General features: G+C 41.3%; 1 protein-coding gene across 1 annotated transcript in view; it reads right to left on the bottom strand.

The window, feature by feature from the left end:
• Positions 1-2,288: 2,288 nt before the first annotated feature.
• The window catches only part of SLC17A8 (solute carrier family 17 member 8), a 42,887-nt gene continuing 24,303 nt past the window's right edge, over positions 2,289-20,872 (bottom strand). The window contains exons 6-12 of the mRNA XM_045780041.2: positions 19,306-19,392; positions 18,801-18,940; positions 18,531-18,680; positions 17,433-17,565; positions 10,477-10,587; positions 5,969-6,096; positions 2,289-4,566 (exon numbers count right to left, since the gene is read on the bottom strand). Coding sequence (XP_045635997.1) covers positions 4,222-4,566; positions 5,969-6,096; positions 10,477-10,587; positions 17,433-17,565; positions 18,531-18,680; positions 18,801-18,940; positions 19,306-19,392 — 1,094 coding nt within the window. The 3' untranslated portion in view covers positions 2,289-4,221. The remainder of the gene's footprint in view (positions 4,567-5,968; positions 6,097-10,476; positions 10,588-17,432; positions 17,566-18,530; positions 18,681-18,800; positions 18,941-19,305; positions 19,393-20,872) is intronic.

A 20,872-nucleotide genomic window follows, 5' to 3' on the forward strand; every position in this document is an offset into this window, starting at 1 on the left:
AGCTTCCAGGCCACCTAACTCAACCCACACTTGATTAGTAACATAAGAGAGAAATCAACATTTGCTGTATTAAGCCACTGAGATTTGAGGTTTATTACCACACTATCTCAAGGGATATAAATCCGTTCAAGATAACTTGTGAAAATAAAATTAAAAGGGACTTCAGTGTCCATTAATGACAGGTTACATAATTCAGGTGAACCTTCACACTAGAGAAGCTGAACAAAAAAAAAAAATTTTTTTAAATGTGTATTTAACAGCGTTGAGAGTTAGCATGGGAGTAAAGAGTTACCTGGCTACCATCTGGCCATCTGGGTGAGGATAAAAATCCAGAGAAGTGAGCCTGACATTTGAGGCCACCTTTCTCCTGGGAGCATTTGTTAATTATAACAAAGCCAGTGTTTGATAGCTGAGCAGTCTGATGGCTAGGTATGGAGACAAAAGTTGGACTCCTCTGATAAAGCACAGTCGTGTGGGTTGGGAGCCAGAAGTGCTGCACTCCAGGAATAAAGCTGAATTGAAAGTATAAGAGCCTTCATGCTGCCTGTAGCCCAGCTTTGAGTCATCTGGGTGGCCCAGAAGATCTCAGACTTAGCAACTGGAAAGTCTTTGGCCTCTGAGAAAAAGCAAACAAAAATCCTTTCTGGAGAAAGAGCGGAAAGAAGGCATTATTTTAAACCTAAAACCATTTCTACAAACAATTTTTCTTTTTTTTTTTTTTTAGATTTATTTCTTTATTTATTTGAGAGGGAAAGAGTAAGACCAAGCATGAACAGGCGGAAGGGCAGAGGGAGAGGGAGAGAGAAAATCTCAAGGAGACTCCCTGTGGAGCCTGACAACAAGAGCCAATCTCATGACCCTGAGATCATAACCTGAGCCAAAACCAAGAGTCGGACGCTTAACTGACTGAGACAACCCAGGTGTGCCTCTACAAACAATTTTTCAAATACAATTTTGGATACAGAGAAAACCAACTACAGACCGAGATACGATAATGTGAACAAGAATCAGCAAAACCCACAGAAAATAGAAACAGAATGATATGGTCTTCAGATATTGGCACTGATCAGACTTTAAAATAATTTGCTTACTGTGTTCCAGGAAATAAAATACCAGATTGACAATTTCAGCAGAGAACTGGAAACATTTTTTTAAAAGACATAGCAGAATTTTAAAAGAATCAATAAAAGTTCTCAAAGTGAAAAGACAATAACTGAAATTAACAACACAATGGATGGATTTTTTTTTTTACCAGATTAGATCTTGCTGAAGAGAGAAGTAAAGAACTTAAAAAAAATCAAAAGAAGATATCCAGAATGAAACAGAAAGAGGAAAAACCCTGGAAAATGTAGAAAATGTAGAAGAGATATGGAAGAGACTGCCCCACACACTGTCCAGCATCCATTTAACTGGACTCTTAGAAATTGCACAGAGATGAAGCAAAAGCAGAAGAAATAACAGCTTAAATTTTTCCAAAACCAATGTAAGACATTGATCCACAGACTGAAAATAAAGTTAAATAGATTTGGCAGGGAAGAGAAAGGGAAAGGATTACTTTTTTAGAAGTCAAAGTTGACCCCAAGATTTCTAGCTCTAGGAGTAGAGTGAGGTGATTAGCTGAGATAAGAGACAGAGGAGGAAGAACAGGTGTTCTTGGCGTCAGGAGGAGGCAAAGTGAAAGAGAACAGTACCTTCCAGTTTTTATGTGTTGAACTTAACATCCACGCTGGGATAGCAAACGTGCATGATTTCTTGAATAATTTTTGGGGGGGGATCATATTTAGAAGTCTCCAAGACTTGCATTCTTTAAAAGAGCTAGTCAAACCTTTCTTGTCTCAAGAATCCAACACTTTCAGGCTTTCCCTTCCCTTCTGCTGAATCTATGGTTTCCCTCCAAGAGGTGGCCTACAAGTGGATATTTGCTGCAAAACATAAATGGACTTGAAAACTGCATCTGCCTGGTGTTCAAATGTGATTATCTGTGCGAAGCAACCTTTGCAAAACCCATCACAACAACATAATGTGTTTTCGTTTTCAACACCATGATCCAGTGCTCCATTCTTTTTTCTTTCTTTAATATTAGAAGGGCAAGTTACAGGCACCTTAAATGCTTTGATTTCTGCATATGACATTGACTTTAAATGATGGAGTAAATACAACTTTGCATTGCAATCTACAATATTACCTTAAGGATCATGAGGTTTTTTTTAATGGTTATTTGGCTTTATTAACAGAAAAAAAAAACAAAACACTGACTACCATAAATTTCTCTCTCTCTCTTTTTTTTTTTTTTACTTAGAAAACAGCATAACCTTCATAATAAATTCTATGGCTAATGGATGAAAAGTAAATAGCATGCTTTCTTTTCAACTGAAAAGTTCCCAGAAAGGTTGCAAGATGATAATGATGATGATAGCTAATGTTTATTGAGCACTTTTTACATGCCAGGAAATGTTCATGGGATTTACATGCATTCACTCATTAAAGAGATCTAAAGATATAGGATAACATAAATTACATACCAATGACATATAGGATATTATTTACTAGAGAGTCAGGCAATTCTTTTTTTCTCTCAAAATTATTCTTTTTTAAAAATACACTGCAACTCTGCTGGTACAATTAGGGACAAGAAATGTATATGGGAGAACTTACAAAAAACACTTTATAATAAGCTATACAAGTAAATCTATAATTTTTCTTTGACATTATATTTTTCTTCTGAAAGTAGAAATAAAATTTTCAAAACCAATGAACAGGAAAATAATTTTATTTTCAAGCAACCCTTTACATGCCAACTTTAAATTTTAAAATATCATTAGACTTTAAAATATATCCAGAGAGTATCCATGTTATTGCCATTTGCGATCAAAGATGAATTCTTCAACATTAGCTATGGGTCTAGTTGTCACAGCTGCTTTCATTCATGCTTTCATGTCATTTCCCTGTATAGTTACTACTATATTATTGTGGTTTTCCCCAATAACATTCCAAATACGATCATTAGGAATACTTCAACCATAGTTGATCAAACTTCCAAATATCACTAGCAGAAATGGCTAAAGACAAACATTGTTTAAAACAGAAGACTCTTCCAAGAGAATTTTACCAAATAAAACATACGAACCAACTTCTTAAATTACTAAATGTCTTAAAGATGTAGAAGTAATTTAGGGCATTGTTTATTTGACTATATTCTTAATAACATGAAGCATCAAAATTTAGCCAAGCCCTTGCTTACCCCTCAGCCATTCTGGATATCAGATTCCTAAAAATCTAGCTATCTTACTTAGCTTTTTTCCTTTTTTTTTCTTTTCATTCTTTTTTTTTTTTCCCTTTTCCTTCTCCTTTCTTTTCTTTGTTGTTTTAACCTCTCAAACCCAGGATCCTTGAATCCAGCCCCTCATACAGTGGCAATGCTTTCACACCAACCCAGATGTTTCCCATCCCCCATGCCTGCCAAAATAGGGAATTCGCCCCAAGACAACCCTCTCCAGTTTCAGTTTTCACTACTTAAAAAAAAAAAAAAAAAAAAAAAAGTCTTCTCTACATTGAGGTGAAAACTTCTTCCCCAAAACTGCCACCTATTTTGGACCCCACCAATCTCAACCCTGGCCCTTGGGCAAACCAATATCTTGTTGCTTTAGCTTCCTTAGTTGTAAAATGAAGACAAGAAATGTATGTGATAGCGGCGTGGAAATGAAATGAGAATGTTTATAAGGCACCTGGCACAATGCAGGGCCTCCATGAGCAGTAGCCTCTCCTGGAATAGGAAACCCTGCTCTGCACGGCTGCCCTCAGAAATGTAGTGGCAGCTACTGTTTTCTCTGCTCCAGGCCAAATATGCCCAGTTCCTTCGGTTTTTCTTTGAACAGCATGGTACTGTCTCCCTTATTTTTCTGGTCATTCCTTTCTGAATAAGTTCAGTTTTTTGAGAACTGAACTCTGAGAACACTTCTTTGAGAAGAGTCAACTGCCAGTCCAAAAAAATTATATATTTATCCCCATTTTGTCAACTGAGAGCGAGCTCCAGACCCTGAAGTGTCATAGCAAGATAGTATTTTCCCTTTCTTTCTCTATTGCTGATTATATTTCCTCTCCACCCCCCTCCTACCTCCAGTGTCACTGTATTTGACCCTCTGGCAAGCCGGGTTATGGGGAAGGCAATAGGTATGGATACTTTCTGGCTCTACGTAAGAAGACGGAAGTGCCCCTCAGACATTAGGCTGTGTCTGAGAAGTTTCCCTCTTCATTCTGGTAGGATGTCAACTCTTCCTCATCGAGGGTCACGCCCCTCTGTCCTCTCCATTTCTGCTTCTGGACTTCACAATTCTGGGTGGTGGCACCGTAAGACATCTTCTTTTGGGGACTTGCAAAACTCTCGTGGTTGAGTTCTGTCTCCTCGGCTAATTCGTCTTGGTCAATGATTCCACACTTCTCCTCAGAGAGATTCTCAGGGTCAGCCCACTCCTGCTTCTCCCCTGAAGCAAAGATTCCATAGAAGATCACACCGCTGTAGTGCACCAGGGCAGCTATAAGGAACACATTCTGCCATTCCTCACGGGTCTAGACAAGGAAATATAGTACCAATTAATGGGGGTTAACAGTTTGTTCTAGAGGCTTCCACTGGGATAAAAATCTCCTGCCCACACCTAAAGGCAATGCTGTGCTTCTAGGGAAGGTAAGTGTCAGATGCATTCCCGGGAGCCAAACAGACTTGGAGTGTTTAAAAAATGAAAGTTAACACTACAGTGAATATAAAAATCAGAGACTACAATGAATGTGTGTTCTTTTAATTGAGGAAACTATTTTTTTAAATAAACAATATGTACCATTTCACGGGTCTTTTAAATATACAAATGGGGTTTCCATACAAATGGTAGGTTACATTAAACTCTCTTTAGGAACCCACCATTTTAAATATCAGAGGTCTACTTCTTGCTTGCTGTAGGATACATAACAATATTTGAACCATGAAAATGCTCACTCTTGACTGTCAAAAGCTTATTTATAATCCTATTATCTGTGAAAAATACGGTAAATCAAAAAATAATAGGAATTTGTGTTTAAAGTTAGGTGAAGTCAATATCTGAGATTTAGCGGTCATGTTACCTGCCCCGTCATCTCATGAGCAGAGAGGGAAAACATAGATCTTCTGCCTATAAAATCCCCAAATGCCACCTTCTTTTCTATAAAAATTAAATAAATAAATAAATAAATAAATAAATAAGAAAAGTTAACCTACAGTTTTTTCTCCAAGAAGCTGGGAGACTTTCTGAAATCATATTAATAATAGGCAATCTAAGAAAATAGTAGGGTAAAAACTCCATAGAATCAAAAAATTCTTATTTGTGGAAAGCAGCATCCTAAAACCTTTTCAATGACAGAGATGAAGAAAAACCACGTGGCCTGTGGTTGAACTCTGGGGAGGTCTGGGATCCCCTCATCTAAACACACGAAGGCTCAGTAATGGCTAAGTGCCCCACCCTCGTAGATTCTGAGGTAAGGCCATTAATGTATTGTTCATTTTCTTCATAATAAGGAAGTCTAACAGCACTAATATCTTTACACTGGAACATGCTAAGTAATAGGTGGAAACAGGCTATAAAGTTTAATTACTTAGAATTATAAAACAATCTTGGGTAAATTATTTATCCTGAGTTGATCACCTCAGTTTCTTCTATGTGTCTCTAAGTAGTCCCTAAGGTGTTCATTTCCCTTCCCCCACAACACACACCCCTTTCACTTCTCAGTTGAGGAAATGTGGAACCGAACATCGATCAGCCCTGTTGCTGTCAATAAACAATGATTTTTTTAAAAAAAAAGAAGGAAGAAAAAAGTTCAAATGACTCGGCCAAGGTCGAAGACATACACATTTACAGACTGGGGCAGGGCCTTGACATCTCAAGTTTGCACAGTAATTCAGTCCTCTGATACTGCAACCCAGAGCCCCAAAGGAGACCATTACCTTGTGCTTGGTCATTGCACCGACGATGAGGGGACAGACCATTCCAGAGAGGGTCCCCACTCCATTTGAGATCCCCATGAGAATGCTGGCATAGCGGGGGGCAATGTCCAGGTGGTTGACGTTAAAACCTACAGTGAAGCCAAAAAAACCTCAAAATCAGAGTCGAGAACATTTTGGGAACTACACTGCTTTTCCCAACTCTCCTCAATCTATTTGGTTTCCTCTACCATAGGGACTAATGGACACCTCTCCCAAGACAGCTGGGTTGAGGATTGTCAGGCTGTGTCTGCACATAGCAGAAAAACGTGCTGTGATTGATCAGCAATGGCTACCATGGGTCCTCTGCAGGGAGAATTACGACACCTGTGCTCCTAGGTAGACTCTAAAATAACGGTGTTTTGGGGCAATACTGAAAAAATCGAAAGGATCACATTTACCCAGAGTAAACAATCACACTGATTGTTTACAGTGTGATTAGAACCAAACGTGGCCTCAGAATACCCTCCCTCCCAGTCCTCAGCTCACTCCCGAAACGGCAACTGAGGTAAGCCTGTCTTAGTGGCCACATGGCACAAAATGGAAAAGGTCCTTTTTTGATAACAAATATTTGCACAAACATTGGCAGGATTCTCTGTAACTTACAAAAGACTTCCCCATAGGTACTTGATTTCGAGTCTGAGGATCTGGATTCGAATCTTATTTCCACCACTTACGTAAGTTTTAGGCCTTCGTTTTCTCCTCTCTAATGTGGGGCTAAAATGACTACTTAACTCCTAAAAATGCTGTGAGATGAGCCTCGGGGAACTGTGTATGCAAGAGCCCTTGACAAGCAGCTGAGCTCTGCTAACCAGCACTACTAAAACCACCAGGACACGGCCGCGGCAGCTGCCGGGCTGAGCCTCCCCCTCCCTTTGAGGTCTTCTACGGGATGGTAATACTGCTGCGAGTGGTAAACTAAGTTGCCGACCCCTCACTATTCATCAAGAGAGAAGAATGCATGTGTGGCTCAGTAAGGTTAAGGTTAAGCATCTGCCTTGAGCTCATGATCCCAGGATCCTGGGATGAAGCCCCTGCCTCGGGCTCCCTGCTCAGTGGGGAGCCTGCATCTCCCTCGCCCTCCGCCACTCCCCCTGCTCACGCTCTCTCTCTCAAATAAATAAATTACATCTTTTAAAAAATGAATGAATGGAGTGAAGGGGGGAGGAGCGAAGGCAGGGGAAGGGGCTAGGCTCTGAAAGAGGAGGTCACTGGCCCTGAGAACCAACTCGACCAGTGTTGCCCAGGCAAACATTCTAGAGCAGACAGACCTGCCTCTGGCAGCTTCACTGAGATGCAAACATGGACAAAGGATTTAAACAACGTCGGAAGCTCTGCTTCTTCATCAATAAGGTAGCATAACCATTCTTATAAAATTATTGTAAGAATTAAGTTAAATAATGTATGTTAAGGACGTGGCACATAGAAGTGAAAACCAACAGGAATGTTCTTTATGGCTGGTTATTCATTGGTCTTGTTTACCACTATCTTCCCTGAACTGGCAAAGAGTCCGGTGCATAGTACGCACTTGATAAATAACTGTTTAATTACGCATTTGAGCCGCTGAAATTACAGCAGGGGATTGTAGGTGTTGTTTATTCATGTTTTTGTTTTCGTTTGCGTTGCGTTTTAATTCTCTATTCTGTGCAAAGAACCTGAAAATAGGATTTAAAAAAAAAATTTTTTTTTCCCTAATCTAGCACATTGGTTGTTTTTCCCTACCTCCAATTCAGGGAGAATTTTGAGAAAACCTTTTTTGTAATAAATATACCTTCTCTTTCAGATCCAAGTGGCAGACAATCAGAATATAAAACACCTGCAAGATTAACTAATCTTACTGTTGATTTGAAAGCGATAAACACTTTATTAGGAAAGAACCCAGAGATAAGAAGCAATTAGTATGATCGTTGAGTATTATATTCTGATACAAAGCTGAGGCATCTGCGTTCAGCTAAAGATAATGTGAGAAAAGCCATTTAGATTTCTAGCTGCACAATCCTGGTGTTTAGGCGAAAAAAAATCATTAAGAAACTCAGATACTGATAGATTTTTTTGTAGTAGATACAAAAAAAAAAATGCATACAAGCTAGGAGAGTCTGTCTTCTCTACGTAGGACATTTCTCAAAGTAAGCATCACCCATCCCTCTATCTTCCTAATCTCACCTGTGTCAGCTCTCTTGTTGATAATCAGTTCCAAATGGTACCAGTCTTCCCTGACATCCCTATGAACTCCTTATGAAGTCAGCAGACAGCAGATCCTGAGAAATCATTGCCCCCAGGGCACTTGTCCCTCCCACAGTGTCACTGCTGGGTCAGGTAAACCTTTTTTCCAATCCCAGCCACTCAACTTACGTGGGCAAGTTAAGTCACATTTCTAAGCCCTAGTGTCCTCAGTGGTAAAATGGATATAGCAATATCCTTCTCATTGGGTTGGCAGGAGGATTATACGAGATCATGTCAAAAAGTCGCTAGCATTGAGTAAGTGCTTAAAAAAAAAAAAGGCAGGTGCTATTTTTTGGTATATTGGGTTTCTCTCCTTCCGATCATGGTGGAATTGGCAATCCAGGAACAATGTGAGCCTCCATATTTCGTTATCTCTGGAGACAGGATATGAATCCCTTTTGCATCACAGAGCTATCAGAGGAAGGTGTTCCACGTCGACTGGAAACAAGTCATGATTGCTTTATCTCTGCTCCTCAAAGTAGAGACCACAGATCAGCAGCGTCAGCAGCACTGGGGAGCTTGCTGGAAATGCTGAAACTGGGGCCCCACGGCGAAGCTGCTGAATCGGAATCCGCATTTGGCAAGATCCTGGGGTGATGTGTATGGACACCAGAGTCTGAGAAGCCCGGGGGCTAAAGTGAATAACAACTGAACAACACAATTCACAATAGTGAATACTTCCTAATTTTGTTGTGCATCTGGCTCTGGGCTAAGGGTTTCAAAGGCTTTATTTCTACTAGAATGTAAGCTTTATGAGGACACCATCTGGTTTTTTTTCCGCTGTAACATCCCTCCTGCTGCAAACAGCTGCTAGCTCACAGGAAATGTGAGCGAAGGCATGAGTTATCTCAAGTTCATGGCCATCTCCCAACCACCCTGTGAGGCTGCCATTCATTGTACCTCTCCAATTTCTAGGTGAGGAAACCAGGGCTTGAGAATTGAAATAACTTAGCATTTTTTCTTTTATAAATAGCAAATAATAAAGAGAGGCCTCAAAATCAGGTCTATGCATTTCTAAACCCAAGTTCTTAGTAGCTGCATGCTACTTTTAAAGTAGACCCCCCCCCCCCCGCCAATTTCACTATCCTACAGCTCTGTTTATTTTGAAAAGATCAAGGCTTTATTTTAGGGTGGTTTAAAAAAGTATCAGAGGTTCCATATTTTTCTGTCCTGGGATATTCTTACTCTGATCTTTCAGGCAGCCTAGAACAGTAGAAAGGGCACAGGCGTGGAGCCAGCCAGAACTGTGCTTTACTTCTTCCTTTGCCACCAATTGCATGACCGTAGAAAAATTTCTGATTTTTCTGAGTTTTAGGTACCTCATCAGTAAACTAGTGATGTTACCCACTTGCTTCACAGTGCTGTGAGATACACGCACTATATGTAAACTGTCCAGGAGGTGATCGTTGGCAGGTGGCAGTCTGGTTTAAAGGCAGGAGAACTAAATTTTGCTTTTTCGTCTGTTGTGCCTAGGGCGCGTCGGAAGCCCAAAGACCTGCTATGACAGCGCCCTGGGCTCTCACACACAGTAGGAGACTGGTCTCCGCTCCCGTGAAATGGGGAGACTGCTGCCACCTCGGGTAGTGGGAGAATTCCACAGAGGGCTTTGAGCGGTTCTAGGCACAGAGTCTGTGCTTGGTCAAGGTCAGCTCTCACTAGCACCATTATTATTCTTACTATCTGCTCTCCCGGTTGGGGAGGTCACTTGCCCTCTCTGGACCTGAGTTTCCTTCTTCAGAAAATGGAAGCCATGGAGAAGACAAAATTTAAAGCAACTTTCCACTCTAAAAAAAAACTTCAGATTTTATGACACAATGTCAAATGACCTCATCACATGACTTTTGAGCTAATAATAGCCATTCTCTAGTTGGAGGTGAGGATCGAAAATGTCACAAGAGCCTCTGTGACACCCAGCCCAGGCAGGTGACCTGGTCCTGAAGTATGAAAGGGCCACTTCACCCGGGACATGGGCTTGTGCCTCTGCCCATGGCTCAGGGGGACTGTCTGTACTTTGTGTCTTTTTCCAAGCAGGGAAGTAGGGACAATTCGAGCTCGACTGGGCTCCTAAGCCTAGTCCTCAGTGATCTTAGAGAGTCATGCCCACATGATGAAACTCTCTAGCCAGGAGCCTGTTCCCTGGGAATGGCCTGGCTACTAAAGGAAAGTGATACAATACTCCCTTTTCCTTCCTTCCTCCTAAGACTCGCTGAATCTGTAGGAAAGATTTGGAAAACCAAAGGACACCTCACCTGAAATAGCAAAGCCGCTAAATCCTACAGCAAGCACCAGAAAGGAGATGGCCACCCCTTTGGTATGGGAAAAGCCAACCACCAGGAGCAAGGTCGCCTCCATGCCAAAACCTGCAAATGGAAACAGCAGGAAAAATAGATATATTGTTTTCGTGTCAGTCAGCTCAGTTCATGCATTTATCAAATAAGAATCTATTCCTACTTCCACAGACCTAGGTTTTTAGTATCTACATTCGGGCCCATTGCTTACAACATTACCTGGGTGCTTCGTGACGACATGACTATGCTAATATTTCCCAGGGCTTCTGTGAGCCTTCCAACGTATACCCTGGTGCACTCTGAATACTGAAAGGTTCCAGCAGGTTCCAATGATAGCCCTGGGATGGGGAATGTTTATTATCAGTTGCTTCACGGGTAGTTGCCCTGCCATTTCTAGATACTAAAACTCTCTTCTATACTGTCAGTGATCCCCCTTTGATTATAAAGTCATGGCCTCTCACAGAAAGACAAAATGACAACACTCTAATACATATTGCCAGAAATGACCAGAAAGCTGTAGTGAGTATCTGAAACAAAAAGCAGCACCTCACTTCTTGTAAAGCACAAGGCAAAATTCTTCCCTTTCAGAAGTTGGCCAAGCTCTCAGGCCTCTTCATAAAAGCCATGAGATATTTGCACAGAAGTACATCAGGACAAAAGTACTTTCTGTTCCTTTCATTCTGAATAAGTGAATCCAGTACAATAAAAAAAAAAGGATGAGGAAATTATGAAGATGTTCCTTCTCACAAAACACACACACACACACACACACACACACACACACACGAGCTCAGTCAACAGCAGAGAGAAAGAAGATATAAGTACCATTTCCAGGTATATGAAGTGTCCTGGGAGGTAGAAGACAATGATGCTTCATTCTGGAGACTGTCTGCTGATTCCAGACATCACTGACTGTTCTGTAGTTACCTCAAAGACTACACACTCACATCAAATCTCTGTCCCCCTGTTTTTTACTTCTACACAAAGAACACCACCACCATATCACCTCCACCATGCTCTCTCTTCCTCTCTGAATTAATCTGTCCACCTGTGTTTAGAACCCAGACTTTAGAGTCAGACAAGCCTGGGCTCAGATTTCACAACACATCACGAATTATGTGACCCTGGACAAGTCACCCAACCCCTAATAATACAACCTTGTAGGATGCTGGAAGACAAAATGAAATTGAGTATATAAGGCATCGAGTACAGTGCCTGTCACATGAGCATAGCTCAAAGGTCAACCAAAAGTGGGGCACCTGGCTGGCTCCGTCAATGGAGCACGCAACTCTTGATCTTGGGGTTGTGAGTTCAAGTCCCACATCGAGTGTAGAGATTACTTAAAAAAATAATAATAATATCTTAAAAAGAAACAAGCCAGAGAAGTCAAATGTACAAATCTCAGAATCATCTTGGATATTTCTCACTCTTCCTCAGCTTTCACAGACAAATCTATGGGTGTCAGATCTGACCTCTGCTTTCTCCTCTGCCACTTCTTGTCCTGGTCCCATTACCTGTCACCTAGACAACTTCAACAGCTCCTTTTAGTCTCCCCATCTCTTCCTCCTCTGACCCATTCTCCACATCCTCTCTCTCTAAACCACAAATCTAGTCCATTGCCCCTTTGCTCAAATAAAACTTTTCGTCAAGGGTTCCACATTATCGGTGTAGTGCATATAATAAGCTTTTCCTGCTGCCCCACCTGCCAATCCTCACCTCCCTGCCCCCAGGCCATATAAAGCCCTCTGTTGTAGTCAAGCAGATCCATGAGCCATTTCCTACTCAAAACACTTGATTCATGCCCCTAACGTATTTTCACAGGCTCTTCCTTTGCCCAGGATACTCTTCTCTGGCCACTTACTTCTCTTTTTCTAGAGAAACCTCACTACCCTTTAAAGTCCAATTCAAACATTGCCTCTTCTAGGAAGCTTCCCCAACAACCCTGCCCTTCCCCCATGAGTGAAGCTGACATCTCTTTCTTCTTACTCATTTTACAGAACTTTTCAACGTTGCTTTGTAAGACACCAAGTATATAGCACAGAGCCTGACTAGCATGTAGTTGGCACTCAGTAAATAAGATTTCAAGATATTCATTTCATAATGCAAAGGAAAGAAAATAGGACTCAGGATCAAGATAGTTAGGTTGAAATACAAGCTAAAACACTTTTGTAGACCTTGGTAAATTGCTTACCTTCTGAGCTCATTTTCTGAAAACTATCAAAGAAACAGGGCAAGCATTGGTAATTGTTTTAGATGGTCATTAAAAGAGAATCAGATGATGGGGCGCCTGGATGGCTCAGTCAGTTAAGCTTGCAGCTCTTGATTTCAGCTCAGATCATAATCTCAGGGTCATGAGATGGAGCCCCACATTGGACTCCATGCTGGGTGTGGAGCCTGCTTAAAATTCTCTCTCTCCCTCTGCCTCTGCCCCTCTCCCTGCTTTCACACCCTCTAAATAATAAATAAATAAATAAATAAATAAATAAATAAATAAATAAATAAATCTTTTAATAAAAATCTTTAAAAGAGAATCACATGAAATGGAAACAGTGGTGTTTCTCAACTGTGGGCTTTATACCACTGCTACCTGTTATCAACTTTGTTTCAACATTTTAAATTAAATACAAGGGAAAATTGCTAGTGTTTTATACAATAACTATATGTGCTTTAGAAGTGCCCTGTCTTAAATAACAAGGCATCTGGCTGAAACTTCTTTTATCTTAATCTAGACAAAGTTGTGCCAAAAAATTAATTCCTCCAAACAACTAGAATGGAGACACTTTGTGAAGAATAAAACTTACAAATGACACATGAGTTCATCTGTAAGGGAAAAAAATGATCTTTGCCAAATAGGAGATTTCCAAAGGGAGGGGAAAAAAACCATTTAAGAGCTTAAATTGTTCCTAGTGAAAAAATGCTAGAGATAGAACTATATATTTCAGGATCTTGAGGAAAAAACTTGAACTTCAGAAGTGAACAAGAGACCTTGAAAGTGAACCTATCAGAGCTGACAAGAGAAACAGAACTAGGATTTAAAGGTCAGAGGAAAATGTTCATTTCATATTAAACAATCTGAACTTCACACAGGCAACTGATTCAGCCAGACTAGAATTTTTTTACCTCAGTCATGCTTTCCATGTACTATAGAGGGAAGTACACGGATTTGACATCTGTTTTTAAGGACCGTGGAAATGTGCCCCGACTGAGAATGAACTAGAACAGAGCTTCATGTCTTAGGTGATCTGTTTGCTTTAAATGATTCTAGCAGCAAACATCCCTTGCCTATGGAAAGAAAAGAAGGTGACAGACTCTAGGAAATGTGTGATCCTTTTCAGATGAGAAATGTCCTCTATATTTCCTCTTAGCGAACATGAAACCAACTAAATTCATGCAACTAAAGACATGCAAGTGCTTCATTATGTCCAAATCAATCTGGCCTCTTCAGTGATGGCACAAAATTTTCTCTTCATGTATTTATCTCTACTCTAGCATCTTTGTATATAAGCAAAATAGGACTACCATTTTTAAAAACATACAATGTAGAACTGCTATTTCAAAATATAAAATGACATGAAAAGATATGTGAGGAGGTTTGGGTTGGTTTTTGTAATTGTTGCTGTTTTGTTTGTTTGGTTTTTTTTAAGATGGGAGAGAGGCTAGGGAGATTCAATGTTTACGTTCTAGTTTCTGGAACAACAACAACAAAAAGATTTATTCTCAATAGTCACTTTGTTAGCACTTTAAAATCTTTGAGAATTCTCACCACCACCACCACCCAACACCAACACTATTGGTTACGGAGGAACAATGGCTGAAGTGACTGGGGCAAAATTAAACACGAACAAGACAGTCCCATAAAATATGTTCAGAGTCTTCAAGGCATGCAGCTTGAGAAGCGGTTGTGCAAATGGGGTTGAAATCCAGAATTTTCTTTCAAGTTCCAGGTTAAGAGGTTGCCTGTTTTTGGCTATGGGAAATACATTTGAATAGCAGACAGTTATCGAATGCCTCCTTAGAAAAACTTCTGTTTTGTCAGTGTCTTAAACACAGGAGAGGAAAAAGGCATTGACATATGTTGAGAACTTTTATAGGTGGGACCCATGCTAGGTGCATTTGTACCTTGTCCCATTTAACATCCATAACAATCATTGGAAGTAAATACCATTATTCAAATTTTAAAGAAGAAAGTTAGGCTCAGAGAATTTAGAAACCCATCCCACTCTCTCTACCTCCAATGATAACACTTTAGTTCAAGACATGATATTCTCTCAGCAGAATAACTGAAAAAGCGTTCTAGCTGGTCTCCCTTCTTTCATTCTTATGTTCTATGTTTTATTCTTCAGATTTAAAAACATAAATCAAATCATATCACTTTCTCTGCTTTAAACCCTCTATTTGCTTCCCAGGGCATTTCAAGTAAAATCCAAGCTCTGTGCATATCTACAAAGCCTCCCAAGATCTGGGCCCAGTCGAGCATTCTGGTCCCATCTCCTGTCACTCTCCATCTCACGTCTTAAGCTCCAACCATTCTGACTTTCCTTCCTTCTGCTCTCTGACATACCACATTCATGCCTGCCTCAGGGCCATCGCTCATGCTTTCCTTCTGCCTAAAACACTTTTCTGCAAGAGCTATAATTAGGTGGTACGTGATGAGTTACGACCCATGTGTATGCACAGGAAGGGCAGTCGCTGAAGGTTGATGTTGACTTCATAAGAGGCAAGATGAACCCATGTGGAAGGACATGTGGTGAGGACTAGCGTGAGAGGTGAAAGAGGACAGAACTCACAGTAAAGAGCAAGGGAGTGAGCAAACTCAGAGATGGAAAGAGATATCCAGGGCCTGGTATGAAGTGGGTTATTCAGCTGGGACAGAACGTGATAATCAGAGGACAGGAATTGGGCTCCTGTATTAGTTTCTGATTGCCGTAACAAATTATCACAAATGTGGTGGCTTAAAACAACAAAAACTTACTATCGTACAGAGCAGGAAGTCAGAAGTCCAAAATAGGTCCTATGAGCTAAAATCAGGATGCTGGGAGCTGTGTTCATTCTGGAGGCTCTAGGGAAACTCCGTTCTTGCTTTTTCCAGCTCTGGAGCCTGTCTGCATTCCTTGGCTTGTGGCTGTATCACTCTGACATTTGCCTCAACCATCACATCTCCTTCCCTGACTCTGACTCTCCTGCCTTGTGATTACATTGGGTTCACCCAGATAATCCAAGATAATCTCCCCATCTCAAGAACCATAATTTAAATACAGCTGTAAAGTTCTTTTTGCCATGTAGGGAAACATAAGCATACATTCTGGGAATTCAAATTTGAACATTTGCGGGGGGCCATCAATCTTTCTACCTCAGCTTCCATAAACGCAGTGCCCCACGGCTTCACCTCTCACCCACCAGAGAGCAGGTCCACACCTGCCAACCTTCAGTCTCCTGTAAAAAAGTTCCTTCAGTGTCAGGGTCAAACATCTCTGCCGGGGCCAGCAGTCAAACTGCTGGGACACCTGATGCCAACAGATTATTCCCAAACTCCCTGGTCAGACTTATACCTGAAATACTGTGGGATCAGATTATGTCTGCTCTTGTGCAACCTCCATATAATCTTCACTTCTGAGTAGCCTTGACCCATCTCATCTAGAGTGACAGTCCACCCGTTCCCTCCTTTCCAACGGACTAGCTGTTGTGACTTTTTACCCATAGATGGCGCTGTTCTCTGCCTCCTGCCTGCCCACCCTGCTCACCTGAGGACACCACCATTACCACCACAACCACCCCCCACCCCCCCACCACCCCCTCCACCCCCAGCCCCAGTCTCGTGGAGGAGTAGCAGCAGTGACTGGGACAATGGCAATGAGCTCAGACAGACTTGGGATCTTGCACAGCATCTGCCCCTTGAGGAAGTCACTTGATTTTACCCCTGTTTCCTCACTATAAACCACAGTGTGGTTATGACTAAATAAGATAATGTGTATAAAAGATGTCGCTTAGTGTCTCACACAGAAAGCATCCAATAAATGCTAATTTAAAACACAAAAACAAAAAGAGACAAGGAAAAAGTGGAAGGTTTAAAAAGGTGAGCAGTCATAAATATGGCAAGTGTTCACGATTACTTTTACCTACCTCTTTCGGAAAATCACCCAGCTTCCTTGTCTTTGCAAAAATCAAAACATAAAGCAGGTACTAAATAAAAGCAGAAAAGAGGATGGTGTGCGTGCGCGTGTGTGTGTGTGTGCACTCCATATACAAGCATAGGCTGAGAGGAAAGAAGACTATTCAGAGGAAATACTTTTCTTGTGTTTCTTACCAAAACCTGTATGTGTAGAAAGGGAAAAGGATAAGGGGATACACTACAGAAGCAAAGGATTATGTGTATGGGAGAAGGTGTGGGAAGGATAAACGATAAAGACATGTCACAGGAAATCAGTTTTGGCTTAAGAGTAGATGAGAGAAGCATTTCTGCAGTTGGGGGTGTGTACTGATTACCAACTAAGTTGTCCTATCTCAGGTTGCACCAGTATGGGCTGGAGGACCAGTTGGCAGGACTATGATGGACACTCGAGGATCCGCTGGACGAGGGATTTAGGGGCCTTTAAGATCCTTTCTTTCTTTCTTTTTTTTTTTTTAAGATTTATTCATTTATTTGAGAGAGAGTGTAAGCAGGGAGGAGGGACAGAGGGAGAGAGAGAGGGAGAGGAGCAGACTCCCTACTGACATGGAGCCTGACACAGGGCTTGATCCCACAACCCTGAGATCATAACCTGAGCCGAAATCAAGAGTCAGCCTCCCACCCGACTGAGCTGCCAAGGTGCCCCCAGATCCTTTCTCGTGGGTAGACATGACCTCCAAACTATGTTCTGCAGCTCAGTTTCATCTCATTCTGTAAAGGCTGCGTAAGCCACCTGTGAAATCCACAGTACCTCCACAGTTCATGATTTTTCTGACAGCCGTTGTGGTCAAAATTTTTCTGCTTCTTAAATAATCAGCCAATTGTCCTCCAATAGGCACAATGATGGTCATAACCATGTGTGGGACTGCTGACAGGAGACCCACCTGGAATGAAAAGAAACAATGAGCTATTTTTCGCTGCTTTGGAGAGATGCACTTCCCTAATTCCTTGCCTCCCCTCTCCCCCATCACCAAGTTTAATCATCTAACTACCTGGGACCCAGATGGGCCTGAATTTTGTAATAAATTATGAATGCATGAATGATTTTAAGTATAGCCCTGTCTCTCCCACCAGACTGGAAGCTCCTTGAGGACAGACACGGCTCATATTCAACACAGAGGCCCCAGCACCCGCCGTAGCGCCCGGCACCTGCTAGTCAAACACTTGGCGCAGAGTGAGTGCTTCGCTGACGGGAACCACTGTGCCTCGACTATGCTAGCTCCTCCAAGGTCACTTCAGACCGTACCTGGAGCTATGCAGACAATCGACCTCTATGAGGCCACTGTTCTTTCCCTTGTAGAAAGGAGGTTACGTCTTTCATGGTTTATGTTCCACCATCTAGGTCTTTCCTCCTAAAACACGGACAACCTAAGGACAATGGCTGGGGACACTGAAAGAGGTTCTTTGTCAACTGTACAAGGCAATGGCTGTTATTGCTAAAGCTACCATTACAGCAAGAGGAGTAGTCTGCAGAATGAGCTTTAAGGCTCTTACTGCTACTCACTGGGTAATTAAAGGGGGGAAAAACCCACAAAAACCTCTTACCTTCAAATCTTTTTATCCTCACCTAATATGCAGTCCTTGAATTTAGCTTCAAAACCACTTTGAGATCGAAGAGAACAAAAATCTTTAAAAGCAGCTTAATACAGCTCTGATCCTTATGAAGAAGAAATTGAATAGCTATGTATACCATGCCCAAAATGTAGAGCTTGTCTGACCTCTAGGGTACTAGGAGTCACAGAACTGTTATGAATTCTGACCAGCAATTTAATTATTTCATCATGCAAAGATTTTCTCAGTAGAAGCGAGATTTAAAGTTCAAGAACATTTGAAGCATCTCTGTGTTTACCTTACTTATTGCAAATCCAAAGACCTCTTCGAAGTAAGCAGGCTGACTTATTAACAGCAAATAAAAAGTCCAGCTTCTGCAAAAATTTGCCACAATGATTGCATAAACCGGCAATGATGTAAAAAACCTTTTCCACGGTGTGTTAAATTTCTAGAGAGTAAAAATACCATGAGATTTTTAGTGACTATATTGACATATTACTTTTCTTAAGAGGACAACACAGTCACTAAGAGAAATAGAAAAGAGACAAGTCTTTCCATCTATACTTACACTGAGGCTAACCACGTTGGCTCCTTCTCCTATACTTGTCTCTATGTAGGTCCTCTCCTCACTGGATATTGTTGGGTGAGCAGCTGGGCACTCATAGGCCTGCAATAGCCAAAACGTGTACCAAATAATCCCAAACATGCCTGCAGTAAAAAACAAAAGGCTTAATCATATGGTTTCCTTGTTTTCCGTCTCTCAATATTCCAGTTCTCAAAATATTCCCAGATGGCACGGTGTTCATCTAGGAGAAAGTATTTTGTTGCTTTTCCTATTATTGTTGTTGTTGTCGTTAACTGGTATTTAAAGAAAGATAATATTGTTCTCATTAAGAAACTCAACTTTAATAGAAGCATTAAAAAATCCTAAGTAGACAAGTATTCCATTTACATGATAAGCTTGTTTTAATAATCTCTATTTTCATATAGTAAATTCTTAGTCAACCTCATTATACAGTAAAATACCATCTCTATGAGTCATCCATGGGAACTCATGAAGTCAGATTACTCACCATAAATATAAAAGACAGAGGCCCATCCAATGTACTGTACCAACACCCCAGCCAGAGGCATGGCAATCACAGCCCCTGCATAGGAACCTAGAACAAGAAAACACGGAGGAAACTTGACAACGGCCACACAGGCCCCTCCCACCCATCTAGAGTTCCTGTTGTAGAGATGAAGATGAACCAAACTAAGAAGAGCCAAATGCCTCCCTGCAGAGGGACGAACTCCCAGCATGTCTTAAAATAAGGCTTCCAGGAGAGAAAGGTCACTGGATGCCCTTTAACTTTATCCAGGTACCATGGAGGGAAGGGACAAAGATTACTCAGGCACAGCAATTTCAAATCACATGAAAGAATAGGACAAAAAGAGGAGGAAAAATCTAAGAGAAATGGGAAAAATTCAACCAGGTAGAGTGTTAGGGGCTGAAGAGAGCAAACAATGGAGCAAATGATTTTCCTTTCAGAGCTCACAGTTCCGAAGAATTATCACCTCGGTCTTTAAATGAGGGACCTCAAACTATTAAGAAATCATACTTTTCAGAGTCTTGATTTCCCTTAAAAAATCAGGAAACAGTTCTATTCTAGGATGGCAGAATGAATGGGAAGGCTGGTCTCTCCACCTACCTCTGGAATGGGCCCATTTTTAAGTGTATTTCTTTGTAAAAACACTTAGCCTTGTAAATACTTACTTACGTGTGGATATTTAACTTGTCTAGACAAGATCACGAAGGCTAGAGGCAGTGGCCTGGTCTCCACCATCCCCTACAACTTCGTGATAATCTGCTATAGAAACACGAGCCCTAAAAACTCCCAATCTGTATTAACTCTATCCAAAAAAATTACTACCTGAAATTCTCTCTGGGCTGGGAATGAAAAAAATTCTTGGTCAGAAAAAGTGAGTAGCAACAGGAAATTCTGTATTGCAGACTCCAGTGCTAAGGAGACCTTCAAGAAATGGGAGTTTGGGAATCTTCCAGAGAAAGAGATGAAATCCCAAGTTTCCAAGCTGGGCCTGACTGGCCATGAAAGGCGCATCCTGGAATCTCAAATCTGAACCTCATGACACCTGAAGGAGTCTCTCAGTCACTCAGAATCATTATCCTCGGATAGAAGATGGGAATGACATCTCTATGTCAAAGAGAGGTTTTGAGAATCAAATATGTCCGTGAAGATGTTTTGTAAGCTGTAATTAGTGCCGTACAAACCCCAACAATCACATGACTGTAATGTACAGAATGACAATGCATTTTTCTTTCAGCCTCAGACTTCCTCAAACCAGTAAGACAAGCATTCCAAGGCATATTGTTTAGAAAGAGCTACAGGCCTGACTCTGCTGTGGGTGTGGAGAAGGTGGTCTTCTCTGGGCCAAATTTCCTAGAAGTGAGAGGTAGGGGAATGCCCGGGGCAGGGAGGGTCCAGGGATAACTCCCCCACCTAAGATGCACTGGGTGCTTTTTGTGTGCTCACTACTCTGTTGAGGATTCCAGAGCCATGATTTTAGTTAACCCTTTTTTCAACTAACCCTTTTTTCAACCTCTTCGTGGTGGTACCAATATCATCCTCATTTATAGGG

Source organism: Ursus americanus, chromosome 17, assembly GCF_024610735.1.
Source record: "Ursus americanus isolate L20-20 chromosome 17, mUrsAme1.1.p, whole genome shotgun sequence".
In the NCBI taxonomy this organism is placed as follows: Eukaryota; Metazoa; Chordata; class Mammalia; order Carnivora; family Ursidae; genus Ursus; species Ursus americanus.